The 14,996-nt window shown below is 40.8% G+C and overlaps 1 protein-coding gene across 1 annotated transcript; it reads right to left on the reverse strand.

Annotated features, from left to right (window-relative positions):
• Nucleotides 1–11,324: 11,324 nt before the first annotated feature.
• On the reverse strand, nucleotides 11,325–14,273 carry LOC147623024 (uncharacterized). Its single transcript, XM_086821044.1, has 2 exons — nucleotides 14,015–14,273; nucleotides 11,325–13,885 (listed from the first exon to the last, which is right to left on the reverse strand). The coding sequence occupies exon 2, from the start codon at nucleotides 13,709–13,711 to the stop codon at nucleotides 11,735–11,737; it is 1,977 nt and encodes a 658-aa protein (XP_086677170.1). The 5' UTR covers nucleotides 13,712–13,885; nucleotides 14,015–14,273; the 3' UTR covers nucleotides 11,325–11,734.
• Between the last annotated feature and the right edge of the window lie 723 nt (nucleotides 14,274–14,996).

Genomic DNA, 14,996 nt, shown 5'->3' on the forward strand with positions numbered 1-14,996 from the left:
TGGGGAGAGAAAAAAATGCATTTCTTACACTAGGTTTGACATCATCTTTATGAGTTGAGCATGTCTTTTAACGAGCCTATGGAGAACTTGAGCAAAGGCACTTACAAGTACATGTTACTAGAAATCCCCTTATTAATTTCTGCAACTTAGATTTAGGTGCATGGTCTAGACTCCATGCACTTAATAACAAGGTAGACTTTGTACAAATTATCTTTTTTTACTTATGTGAATTCTTGAGAACATGGGACTAGTGTAGAACTACAACAACATTGTGACAACCCAAGTTCTCCATGCTTCATGGCAAAGAATATACTCGCATAAAATGTAATTAGGCAAAAATCATAACAACCACAACCTCCTTTCAACCAAATCTATATGCTCAAAGAGGTTCATTTTGGGCAACAGTCTCATGCAATAGAGATTTACACAAATATATTTACCAAAGGTCTTAGCAAGGATCAAAGGGAGGAGCATCTTCATTGGCTCAGTATGCAACTTAATAGGTTTGGGTGGATCTTGAAGGAAGGGGGTGTTGGAAAGTGATGCCCCACCCTTTCTATGTGGTGCCCAAGATGTGGCTTGCTTATGTTTTTTATGAGGAATTTCCATGGTTTAGGGTGAATGCCCAAAATACCAATTTAAATACAAACGAGGCCATATAATTTGTAGACATCTTAGTGTTTTGGCTACCAAAGAGGCTAGATGCTTGTATGGACTCCCCTATTGGGCCATGTATATGGCTAGGGGGGTGGTCAAAAAGTGAGCCAAGAGCAGCGAGCACAAAGCAATGAGTAGAGCTCAAGTTCTTGTGAAAGTGAGCAGGTAGGGGCATGGTATGATGTTAAGCGAGCATGCAATGTTAAAGAGAAGAGTGGAACCACAGTGCAATTTTGTAGCAATCAAACAAAGAAGACATGAAATGTTCTAAAATGACCATTGCAATAAAAAAAATTTCGAACCAATGGTGCAAATACAAAAAATCACTATTAAACCCATATTGCTTGGCTCGCTAAAAAGATGTTGAATCTATAGTATTCACAATGTTGGAGAGCCATTAGCAAACAAAAGACAATAGACAGGAAAATTTATAAAATAACCAAAACATTTCCAAAACAATCACTAATAAACTCGTACTACGGTTCAGCTGGTATGACATGACCCCCATACATATTTCAACTAAAGTGGGTTGCACGTTCCTAAAGCTGTTGAGGATGACTTCTAATAGACTTAGTTAGCATGTCTTTTACAATTCTCTCAGAAATACAAACTTGATGAATACGCATATTGTTATTCACATCTTGTCCAAGAATCATTAAGAACACAAAGTATATGTGCTTGCATGCAAGATATGGTCTTTTCTTGGCCACTCTATCTCTGAACTCCACACATGAACACATTGGATTCTTCTGAATAGTGACCTCTATCAGAGGTGTGTCTTGGCTCCCATTGGTCAATGGATTAATACTAAATGTTTCCTTTACCCCTTCTATATGTATATGGCTGCCTACAACTTTTGCATGCATATCTAAGGCCGCAGTGATTTGACCAAATGCAGCCTTTGAAATTCCTCGTCTCAATATGGAAATTGTTTCACCTCCTTGTTTGTCTCGCTAGTGCCTTTTGCAAGCTCCTTTTGTAGAAAAAACTCAAGAGGAATACCAATGTCATATCCTGCTCTGATAAGCTTGCAGGCTTCTTTCACTTGTAACTTGGTACCTTTAGCAATGGGCCAAACACAAGGGACATCATGTGGTGGATGTAATATTGTCTTTGTAATTTTCCAAGTGTGCCTAACATCTGTATTACAAAAATAGCAATACTTCTCCTTTTCTAGGAGGATAGTTGACAATCACTCCAAAAACAAGGACTGACATCACCCCCTCGCAACTTTGAGCTACACTTTTTTCCCGATGCCCAGTGGTTGCACTCAACTCGATTCACTGTTGGTATCCTCCGCAAGGCCCAATTTGTATCATGCACATCACTTTCAAGGCTCTCTAAAACTTTGCATTGCTCATCGACCTCTATTGCAGGCTCTAACCTCTCTCTTGTCACATAGTTAAACTCAAGCCTATGGCTAGAGTTGCCAAAGTTTTCTTCTGTCGAGTCGTGTAGTGGCCTTTTGGCATGAATAGTTTTATTCTCACCCTTGAATTTTACCCTATTTGAAAACATAGGGGTCCCTGCCACTGCATCATCCCACTGCTCGTGAGGTAGCTATTGGGGATGGACTTGCTTTCTATCGATAGAAAGAGCTCTCTCAACCAAAAGCTCCAATGTAGGCCCACAACCTGTGTATTTTCCTTCCAAGAAAGCCAGTTGTCTGGCACATTGGAAGTAAGCATTGATTAGATCTGTCACACAAGCATCATAAAGACTAATCTTTTGCCTATACCCCTCCCCTGCCAACCAGCTTGCATGCTTGGTCTCCGACATATTTGTCCTTGGGACAAGAGCATTGACAATAGGCTCTCCATCCTACAAGAGAGTGGTAGAAATTGATTAAAAACAATGCAGTGCACATAAGTAGGAGGCACACAATAATACAATGAATAATCTCTTACAAACATTACCTTTAAAATGAAATGACCCCATCGACTAACCCTATAGTGCCACCAACTCAACCGGCTAATAAGCTTAGGGATGTTTCTATCAGCTGCCTTGCCAGTTGCCCACCATGCTCGTATCCTGCGAAATTGCTAAAGGGCACTTTCTTTGTTTAGGGCAGTCCTCCACTTCTCACACATCTCCCTGTGCTTTTCTTGATGTGGGCTATAGATGTACCTCTGCGTGTGGACACGAAGGTTGTCTTCCCAATGCCATAAACATGACCTTTCCCTTTCAATCATCTCCTTGCCGTCGTTGAAGACACGTCTCACTGCATTCCAGTTAGCGCCAACCTCATCTGCAATAAACCCCAAAAAAAACTGCTACCTTCCCTGTGTGCTCCACCATTACCAAATTCATGTTTTCCCAAAACATGACTTGAGCATCCATCCTCTTCTCTAAATTCACAAGTTGCTATTGTCAACAGCTCACCAATCCTGCATGCCGCAAATGGAAACAGAGTTATATTAAAGACACAAAACAAGCAATGCTCTCTACCGCTTGTAACTTACATGTGGTCATAAACATGTGCTCCCATTGTATGCCATCCAAGTATCCACTCGATGCACATGATCAAAGCAGACCCATGCTTGATGAAGATCCCCATTACCATCCTTGTCCATTCGCCGAACAATGTCAATCCCAGAACCAGGTCCAGTAGAGTAGACATCTTAAAGATAAAGCAACGCTCAGTAGTAGTGGTGGATTGCAATGGGAATTGAGAACCATGGAAGAACTCAAAATGGCATGTTCTTTTTAGATTAAGAATGGCTTCATATCCTTCACATAGAGGCCGTGTTGTTTTTTGTGTTTGCATTACCATCTGCTTCACCCTGCATTCATAAAGCATACTTAGTGTATTAAAGATGATAATTACATACTATTCTTTGCTAAATTGCACTTCCTACGTACTTTTTGACATTTATCAAACTTTGCAACTCTTGTGACATCTCCTGCAGCTCCCTCTCTGTCATGAATTCTCCCTGTGCCTTGTCATCATCAGTGAACGCTCTTAGAACCACCTCCCTTGCCACAATCATTTGTACCTTTCTGGGCCCAGCGTTCTGGTGGTCGATGCCCACTGCACGTGCTACAAAGGCCTTGATATTTCGTATCGATGCTCGGCACATTCCCTTGGAAACCATGTGTGTATGTTTGCCATAATGAATAAATAGTCTGCTGTGCATTGATTCTTTTGGCATAAAATAATAGACACAAGCAGGACATTCTTTAAGACACATTGGCACATGCTTGCAGAAAAAACACTCAAGGTTCCCAAAGCTCCCAATTGCTAAATTCCCATCTTTTGGAGATTTTATCAGCTGCCCATTCCAATGGAGTTTGTTTGGTTGATTCATACGTGTCCTAAAGGAGCAGTGCTCATTCATGCACTGGAAGGTTCCCCCGCAGAAGCTCTTCCTAAGAACAAAAGTTTTATTGGCCCTAGTTTGCATTTGTGGCTTTGTCCAAATGTTGCCCTCGTATTTTTGCTCCATCTCTTCCATACCTTTCCCACCTTCAAGCTCGTACGTAGTACTGAACTCTGGGTACACCTGGAAGCACTTTTACCTTTCCTTTGTAATCACAATCATGGATTAAAGTGTGCAAGACATCAGTAGGAGGTAACATGCTGATTATTTGAAAGCAAGAGACCGCACTATCAAACTGAACATCTTCCTCTTCCAAATGTTGAAAGCACTTTTCCACAGGAGAGACCTCTACCTCCTCTTGCAATGACCCATGTGCCTGGACATTGATTTCTTCTATCTCTTCAGTGTCCAAGTTACTGCAAAGCACAATGCTCTCTAATTCAATGCACAATGCAAAACAAAAAATGTCAAAGTCAAAGTTAATGCCACTTACATTGGAGTACTCTTTCGAGAACCGGGAGGAAATATAGTTGAGGGGCCTTGTTCTGGGGTCTCAAAATAATTCTCTGATTTGGCAATATATACAGAGGACAATGAATGCTCCAGGATAAAATATGCCTCGTCTCCAATCCGTGCATACAAGTTTAAAGGACAAATGGGCTCATACTCTCCTCCAATTTCAAGTAAGGCCTCCACATTTATCCCACCAATAGTTCCAAGCTTCCCCCGGATCATGTTAATTGACACAAGACATTTGCCATTCGAGAAGGGGACTCGGATGCATGCACCCATTGTAGAATGGAGGAAAACACGAGCCTCCCTGCATAATGCAATCACAACAACAATTAAGGAATTTACATTGAATATTAGCCAAAAATATTTTAATACTAGATGTTCTTGCTCTAATCAATAGCATATACCAGCCATAATACAATTTTACCAGGCTCATTTTAAGACTATGGGTAGAAGCAAATAAAAATATTTATTGCAAAAATAGTCATAATGAAGGGTATTAAAAAGAGTACATGTTGTATATATGTATATATGTTTGTGTGTGTGTGTGTATGTATACACACACACACACACACACACACACACACACACACACACATTTGCTTTGTGTTAGTTCTTGCGCTTTTTCATAATCTCCTGTTAGATTTCAAAAACTCTACCAGTTGGATGCCATAGCATAACTGTGCTAGCTAGATTTAAAAAAATCAGAAAAATATTGACCAAACCCTTAAATTTTAGTGTTGAAATTCATTAGTGTTAGGATAAAAAAATTTGTCCAATGCCTAACTTAGGGTTTTTAGTAGTCGGCTACTTCTTATGAAGCAATTACTTAAGGCTTTTAGTAGTCGGCACAGAAGCATCTTCCCTCAAACACACACGCAGAGAAGCGATCATGAAGCATCATACGTCTCCCCAACAAAGAAACGCTGATCTCATGCGCAGGGCCCTCTCCCCACTCCAATCTTTCTCCCCAACAAAGAGACGCAAAAAGGTATCGTCCATGAATTTGTGCTATTTTGCTTGAATGAATTTGTGCGCTCAGCGCACAAAATAATAAGATGTTTTGCTGCCGCCACACTCCACACAGTATGAGATGTGCGGCGTTACTTCTTGCTATTTTTCTTGAATGAATTTGTGCACTCAGCGCACAAAATAATAGGATGTTTTGCTGCCACCACACTCCACACACAGTATGAGATGTGCGGCGTTACTTCTTGCTATTTTTCTTGAATGAATTTATGCGCTGAGAAATAATAGGATGTTTTGCTCCCGCCACACTCCACACACAGTATGAGATGTGCGACGTTACTTCTTGCTATTTTTCTTGAATGAATGAGTGTACAAAATAATAGGATGTTTTACTGCCAACCATTGAAATAATAGGATGTTTTACTGCCAACCATTGAAAAAATCATCACGATTTTGAGTTCGTTTCAAGCTTCAGGGGCGCTGCCCCCAAACTCCCCTGCCAAGGGGGGCCTAAATGGCTGCCGCCGGCCCCCCTTGGATCCCCTCGGCGGCAGAAATTTAGAGAGAGTAGTATAAGAACATGCTATCTATATGGTGCTGTCTCAAACACAATGCATAGACTATCTCTCTTACTACTGTCTATATTATGCATAGACTTTGTGTATATAAGAAGCTCAAAAAACTCACATTTGATGTCTTCTTGGTTGAGAAACGGCTCACACAGTCGAGAGAGGAGACCAGCAAACATGTGCATCTAAAGAACAATAGCACAAAAAGAAAAAAGTTTGTCCTTAAAAAAGTGTTGGATTGCGAAATATCACTTCTAAAGTTTATTAGTACTCAATATTGAATGCCTTGAGATTTGGGCTACCGAATCTTTATATATTTTCCAATAAATTTGAATGCCTTGAATTGAACACTTGAAAAGGGCTCTGTAAATATTTTCCAATGAAGATTTTTTTTAAATATTCAATACGGCATTGAATGCCTTGGAATTTGGGCCAAAGCACTCCATATGATAATCTCAAAGATATTATGTTCATTAATGAGTTGGCCATTTTGTTGGACAGTGAATGTGCCACCTTTGTTTGATGATTGTGTTGCAGTACTGAATTTAATCTCTTTAGTGAATGTGCCACCTTTTTTTGAAGTTTGTGTCGTAGTACTGAATTTGCTGTTAAAATAATCAATTAATTATACAATACGAGTAGAATACTATTTGACGATTTATTCTTGTATTTTTGCATGGCTATCTGGTTTTCAAATGAGTTTGAGTCATTTCACTAGAGCATCTTGCTTGAAAGGTTCTTGTTGTGCAAAAATGGATGAGTTACCTCTTGCTAAGCGGAAAAAGAGTGTGTAGGTTGGCCCAGGTGAGAGCTCATCCTCGAGACACACAAGGAGGCAAGCTGATTTTTCCAGCACTTTAGAGCAGGCCGCCTCCTCAAACCCTACTACGGAGCAGGCGGTACATATCATAAATGACACTAACCTGGAGGTGGATATGGATAGGCAGCATCTACATAGTGATGAAAGAAATGAGGAGGATGGACAAAATGTAGTGGGGGCAATTGAGGAAAATAAAGGTGATCAAAATGAGGGTGAGAATACTCAAGGTGGTGATAATGAGGACGAAGGTGAGAATACTGAGGATACTGGAGAGAGATCGAGGGGGAAGAGAACACACATCCACTAGAGGATCAAGAAGAAACAGTTGTCACAACCCAAACTGAAGGAAGCAAGCAGAAAAAAAATAAGGTTGATATTTTTGGGAAGATTCTTGAGACATCTACTCCACAAGCCTTCTTAGATAGGATAGAAGTCAAATTTAGGTCTCCACCTCCACGTGTTCCTCTCTGTAGGATGATCCAGATGGAGGCAATCCGAAAGGTTTCTCCCTCAATAGATAAGTCTCTTACTCGAAGCTTCAAAAAACTAGGTGGGTACATTGAGAGCATGGGAGCTTTCACAGTATCAATTATGGACTTGGAAGGGGAGGAGACACCATTGACACAAGAGAGGGAGGAATCTTGGGATGAGCATTGGAGGACTGTGAATCAACAATTTGAGGAATCTCTTGAACTTGACCCCGATTGGGGTCCATATTTGAGCCGAAAAATGGTGCATATTCTTGATGGTAATAATCGACACAATGCTTGGATGGACTGCATTTCTACAGGTGAGTTCTCATTGGGATGTTATAGTTTCTTATGCTTCTTTGTCCTTCCTAATTTTGTGTTTTATTATAGGGTTTCAAGGAGATTTGTCCATGCATTGTTGTGTTCTCTGTAAATTTTATGTGTTCGAGCGGAGGGATGTGGGTGAGCCTATGTTTTCACTGTCTAGGTTGAACAAGTAAGTTAATTTGTTATCAGAGTCTCCTTCTATGTCAAGTAAGTTGTTTGTACTCAAGAATATTAACATATTTTTTCTTTGTTTTATAGGACGCATGATTATGCATTTGTGCCAACCACATTTGGTGATCGTCTATTTCAACTAAGAAGATTAGGAGAGTCCGACCTAACAACTCTCATGGCACATTTGGACAATGAGGACAAGCTGTGGGTTGAGAGAGAGATGCAGAGTGCGTCTGCCAGAGGAAGGCCCAGTTGGCTTCATTTGCCAATCTAGATTATGACTTGGCTCTTGTTCAAGGACAAGATGGAGAAAAAAATTGATGAGGCATCAAATGGACCACTTGCCGAGTCTGCTAGGGAGAATGTGACTCGAAAGATAGAAGTTCTCTACAGAGGAAAAACATCAAAATATGCAAGGATTGTTGATCCCACCAACGGTGAGGCCTTTTGGTGTGCAGTGCTCTCCCTCCCATGGCACGCATCAACCAATCATGTGGCCACAGAGGAAAACTTTCAATATGATAGGTTCTGCATGCATCAGAGACACAGATAAGGCTCACATTGTCAAGCTATTGGACAACTCTCAGGCTGCAGTGCGATCACTTGAGGGTATGCCAAATGATAAGACAAAGGTTAGGGAATGGCTGCACATGTACTCCTACTGGCTTCAGATCACGGAGCTGGGTTTGAGAATCCAAAATGATATTAAAAATGCTGATCGAGTCAGGTTGCCAGGTGAGAGCCGATTCACCTCTTTTGTTGTTCTATGTAGAAGAAAGTACTTCAAAAGTGCTTTCAAAGCGCACGAAGGAGGCATAAAATTTAGCCATGATATTGACCATCAACCAGGCCTACAAAGTATCGCACAGCGAGTCGTTTACAGGTTTTCCTACAACATAACCCAGATATTCCTTGTTAAAAAACATGCATACTTCTTTCTGTGTGTTGTTTTATCATTTGGGCTTTGGCTTGCAGATGGTTGCTTTCTGAAATTGAGGAGCACCAATTGGATATTTTACCCCCTCTTGCTAGTGTGTGGCTTTGTGTTGACAATCAATCTTATATGTATGCCGATTTGAAGCTTGGAAGAGTAAGTGATTGAATTTGTCATATTGAATCCATGATTGAGAAACATGTTCATATTGAGGGTGAGTTGTGTTTACCCATGTTTGTCATTGAACAGGCCATGTCAAGCATGGAGTCTCGTTTCTGCCCGTGGTGGTTGGACCTTGAAAGAAACCATGTACCTTGAATGTTATTTGCACAGTAGGGAATGTCAAGAGTAGAGGGTCCGATTACTGTGTGGAGTTGATATTTGCAGACTTCCCCTCAAATATCATCATTGGAGGTTGTGTTGCAAACAAGGTTCCATATTGGAATAAGATTGGGGATGGCATGTATGACTCTACTTTTAAAGTTGTTGATTCTTGTCTCTCGGATCGAGGCTTCTTTGCATGCCTTTACACTATGGAAGAAGGAGTGACCATTGAGCAGGTTGCACAGAGCGTTGGGTTTGGCATTTATCATAGACAAGGTGTGAGGTGTACTCCACCTATTGGGAAGAAGATGGGGCAAATGATTACTACCTAGGTATTGGTGTTGTTCTCTTTGGGGCTGTCATTTGTGCAAATCTTCTTTGTCCCATTTAAGGTGAAAATGCATGAACAACCAATGTGTCTTTGCTTGTAGGTCACTTGTCTAATATTGGCTATTTTTGTTCTCCTGCTACAAGCTTTGTGATGCATGGGGATCAGCTAAGGGATTTGGCACTAGGTGATGATCTTGATGTAGGGCAAGATCTTATCTTTGACATGTATGTATGCATTCAAATCAAGGTAGAATTTAAAATGATTTTCGGTGATCTTTATGGCATATGGTTAATGGCTTGTGTGAGTTTTCAAGAGTGCCATCGGAGGATCTTGTGAAGAGAAAGGGTAGACCATGGCAGGGCGATTGTCAGAGAGGTCAGCGGCTTAGCAAATACATCGTCTCCGTCAGTCGTCTTGGGGACACGATTTTGGATTTGTTTGCTAGGCAGCATTTATGGATCGCAATGTCATAATGATAGACAAGGATGAGCGGATGGATCTATGATCACCTGTTAGAACCATACTCAGCAAAGATATGCATGTTAAAAAGATAAATATGTTAGTAGAGAATAATTTTGTATTGATAAAGCTTATTTTATTTTTTTTGTCTCTTGCAGTTATGAGGATCGCATGTCTACATCAGAATGCCATTAGAGATAGTATTTTTTTTAATTGAGACAATCATTTTTTTGAGACTATTGGAAGTAATGTCTTGATGGATGTTATGCTTGTTAATGTTTTTTACAATAGCATATAGCTGATTGTTGGATAATTTTTATTTGGATTATAAAAATTTTAAATCCTATGGTTATGGTTTCTAAAGAGTATTATATTGTTGCGTCAGTGGTATGGCTATTAAAATTGGTGTGCATTTTAATGGCTTCATTTCTATGCTCTCTCGTCTCGCTGTGGTTTCCATGTGGTTGCAACAATACTTTGTTTCTATTAGTAGCTCAATGACCAATTCAACGTCTTTTTAGCGAGCCAAGTAGTATGAGTTTTGTAGTGATTTTTTATATCCGCACCATTCATTTGAAAATGCTTTATTTGCAATAGTCATTTTTAAACTTTTTTAGTCTTCTTTGTTCTGTTCATTATAGACTTGCATTTTAATGGCTTGATTTCTATGCTCTCTCGTCGCTGTGGTTTCCATGTGGTTGCAACAATAGTTTGTTTCTATTAGTAGCTCAATGACCAATTCAACGTCTTTTAACGAGCCAAGTAGTATGAGTTTTGTAGAGATTTTTTATATCTGCACCATTCATTTGAAAATGCTTTATTTGCAATAGTCATTTTTAAACTTTTTTAGTCTTCTTTGTTCTGTTCATTATAGAGTTGCACTATGGTTTCACTCTTCTCTTTAACATTACATACTCGCTTAACATCATACCATGCCCCTACTTGCTCACTTTCACAAGGACTTTATTTCAACTCACTGCTCTGTGCTCACTGCTCTTGGCTCGCTAAATAGACGCACCCTATGGCTAGAGGAGATTTTCTAGGGGCACTTTGTCGTTGGGATGTGGAACCCAAGTGGTGATCAAAACAATTCTAAGTGGATCTAGAAGCACCACCAAAAAGCAAAGGCCTTTCACGGCTTTAATCCTTAGATGGTGGTGTGAAATGTTCATCTTGGACGTACCACACATTTAAATTTACTATGGCTTTCTATAGCTAATTCTTATTGAGGTTGCAAGCATTATATAGCACAAGTATTGAAGTGCATAAGATAGAGATTCATTGGTTTCTTTGTTTGTTATCAATAGCAATGGCATCCACCTATACTCAAAGGGCAAATCACATGGTAACCAAATTGTTTTCTTTCATATACCATGTGATATCAGTCTTTGAATCTATAAAGAGTGGAGAGGAAGAGATAATCATGCCACACTAGTGTTGCTTGGAAAGGAAGAAATTCATTATACACCAAAGAAAAAAAATATCCATATATCAGTCTATATCCAAGTTTCCAACACAATCACACTAGAATGGCAATTGTCATTCCATGTATAACCCCTATAAAGTTTAGGATGATGGCTGAAGGGGCTTTTCTATGCACAAGGCAAAACAAAATTACCCTAAAATGGTATATCATGCTGTACTACCTTCTGTGATGCCCCATACTTGTACAAAAAGGTTATACCCCCATCCTTGGGGGCTTTTATGAGATAAACAGTCTTATCAATTCCAACATGATGAAGGGAATCTTCTAATATGCACACAAACACTACTTGAACAAGCAAACCTCCTAGTTGATGAGGAGACCAAAAAACTCAAGATTGGCTCACCATCTTTTCATACCTGTGTAGAGAGGTGTGGAGGGTACAGGTCAACGATGCATGGATTCACTATTGTTTTCGACGCTGTCATGTCCTTTAAGGGCATGATCCTGGTTATGTGTTTGGGAGCCTTCAGAGTCACTGTGCTGCATAATGGTCTCGAAAGCTTCAACAAGCACCTTCACTCGAGCTTCCCCATTGGGAGCCAGCTTGTGGAGAACCTCTTCCATGGCACAATCCAGCATCCAATCCCCAGCTTGCTTCCTGGCCTGAATTTCCTGCTTTCTGAGCCTCACCATCTCAGCTTCTTGCTCTTTCAAAGAATTCAGGTATTTTCTTCTCATCTTTGCCATGCTGGACCATCTTGCTTGCGATGATTTGGCGCCGATCGATTGCTCAAAATCAGTGTTTGAAAGATCATCCAATGCGCTCTTGGTTGAGCTCTTTGGAGCTGTTGCTACCTCTGTGCCATCATCGCTGCAGCTATACTCATTGTCTCCATGATAGAAAAAGGACTTGGATTCAATCAACTCTTCACCTTCATCCCTGTTAACAGCGCTCTTCTCATCATCATGTGGATCAGATAAAATGTGTGGTGCAGAGGGCATGCTGTAGCAAGTTCCGGTTTCTGCATTACCACTTCCTCTGTAGCTCTGCTGGTCTTCAGCACCTTGCATCAAAACTGAGAGTTGGTCTCTGGAAGGAGAGAATCCACAGGTCTCGGAGCCATTCTGATCTACAGAAACGCCACAATGAGAATCTGTATCTATGTCAGCCAACCGACTATCCTCATCTTCTGACCATTTCTTTACAGTGTTCTGATGAATTCCTGATTGTTTGGATTCTTGGCAACCTTTCTGTGCATCCCAATCATCTCCATGGAGAGACGAAGCAGTACTAGAGCAAACGCTGCGACAATCTCCTAGACCAGATAGAGTACTTGATTTGCTTCTTGTAGCCTGCGAGAGAGGGGATCGTCTCTTCGACACCAAGACTTTCTTCGATGGAGCTGATGAGAATGGATGGTAGTTCGGATTGGCAGCACATCTTGGTGAGTTACAGTAATGGAAATGACGAACGAATGCAGCACCTGTCCTAGCAGCAGCAATTCTCCCATCATTCGCAAAGAAGCAGACCGACTCCAATGTACTTGCTTTGCAATCCTTGCAGAGCTGTTTTACTCTCTGATCGGACACAAAACCCTTGGTATCAGAAGGGGAAGACTGGCCTTTTGAGAAAGTTTCTGTAACCCTTGCAACCTGCTCTGAACTAGCAGCTCTATGGTCATCATCAGGATCCATTTTTCTCGATGGGTTGGTGGATTTTTTTGATGTTGATCGACCATTGAAACCATCCGTGGGCTTCCTTGATGTCGATCCAGCCATAGCACTAGGTTTCAAAGGTGTGCTGCTTAATTTGTGAAGTGAGGAAGGGATCTTGGACTCACCACGGCAGAGAAGCTGGGATTGCCTCGGTGCAGCATCAATGTCGGTGCCCCTTAATGCTGTGCGAGGTGGATGGCCATGGTTCAAAACACCTCTTGATGAATCAGGATCAATGTTGGCATCTCTTGATGCTGTGTGATGTGAACGGCCAGGGTTCAAAATGCCACTTGATGCTGTGTGAGGTGAATGGCCAGGGTTCATAACGCCGCTAGATGCTGTGTGATGTGAATGACTTGAAGCAGCAGCTGAGGCATCGACAATGGAGTGAGGTTCTTTACTGGTGCTGGATCCTCTTGCCATGGATTGAGAGCTTGTAGGCATGGTCCGGCCTCGGCGATCTCTACCTGTGCTGGAGCTTCTTGCTGATGTGGAGATGATCTGCTTAGCCATGTCTTGAAAACGCCTTGTTGATGGTGAAGGGCGAGGGGTTTTTGTTGAACAAGGGTTGGAGGAGGGTGATCTTCCCTTGCAGACCTTCTTTTTCCCAGCAGACGCACAGCTTCCCATGGGATTAACATACCCATCTGCTCTTATGTGTGTATTATTGTTATCATTGTCGCTAATTATCTCTTTGGCAGCCATAGCTGTTTGCTTGTTTGAAACCTGTCCTCTCTTCTTCAAACCCGGATTTTAATCTGGATTAAGAGAATCTTTTGTATTTATAGATTTTCAAAGCCCTGCCGATTTCTCTTCTCTTCTTAGAAAACCCTTCAAATTCCAGACAAGATTTGCCGCTGCCAATTCTTCAATATATATCTGACATTACACACAAATATAAATTATATTAAAACCGACCATCAAATCAACGATAATTGATCGCCCAATTAATCCCCCTTCCCTCAAAAAAAAAAAGCATCATTAGCATAGTACCCAAGGAGGGCTTACCGATCAGATTTGAGAAGCCGATCAAGCGATGCTTTTGAGTAGACAAATTAGAAGGGAAAAGTTGGGAAACAACAAGGGAGAGTTGTGAGAGAAGAAATCAAGAAGAGAAAGTAGGAGGAGGAGGAAGCATCTCAGAAAGGGGGCAAAGAGTGAGTGAGAGAGTGTGTGGATGGTGGGGTTTTCTTCTGTCCTTTTGGAATTTTTTTCCTTTCTGGCTATGGCGATGGCGAATGGGTCAGCTTCGCTTGCTGGTTTCAATGGCTTGCATATTGTTTTTGCAACACATATATATATGTGTGTCTCTCTCTCTCTCCCTCTCTCTCTCTCTCTCTCTCTATATATATATATAATTGTATATATTATTCATATTTTTATATATTTATTTAATGTATTAGACCATTTCTCTTGTGGGGTTACCTACTCCTACCTACAAAACCCCTACTAACTTCCTACCTACAAATAACCTGAAGAGAATTCTATCTTTTCACTACACCATTTATGTAAAATCTTCGTACCAACATAATGGGACAATAAGATTACTTTATTTAAAGGAGTGTTCAAAACAACAACAAATCATTAAATTCATCACGCCATAAACCCTATCCATATTTAATATGACTCAAACATTAAGTTTATACTTCATACGAGGTATTATAACTAGGATATTTAGTGTCTGCCATGGTTCATTGGTTAGAGAGAGAGAGAGAGAGAAGGGACAGAGGTGTAAAAATACAAGTCTTTAAACACCATGTGCATAGTGAAAGGTCTCCTTTGACTATAGAGACTTAGAGGTGAAGTCTTACCTAGGCATGCCAAAAATTAGCACATTTGGCCCAAGTGTTTGGAGCAAGTGAGATGGTGATACCCATGGCACCCCTTTCAAAGTCTTGTCTAAGATGAGAAAATGAGATTTGTCCTAGAAGAACATGTATGGCCAAAGGTCGGTTGCTTCCAACATGAAATAGTGTGCTTGCACACCCTT

Source organism: Cibotium barometz, chromosome 27 (assembly GCF_041138505.1).
Source record: "Cibotium barometz isolate CiBa-2024 chromosome 27, ASM4113850v1, whole genome shotgun sequence".
NCBI classification, from domain to species: Eukaryota; Viridiplantae; Streptophyta; class Polypodiopsida; order Cyatheales; family Cibotiaceae; genus Cibotium; species Cibotium barometz.

Coding starts and splice junctions, on each gene's coding strand:
- LOC147623024 (XM_086821044.1), bottom strand. CDS start 13,711: ATGGCTGCCAAAGAGATAATTAGCGACAATGATAACAATAATACACAC.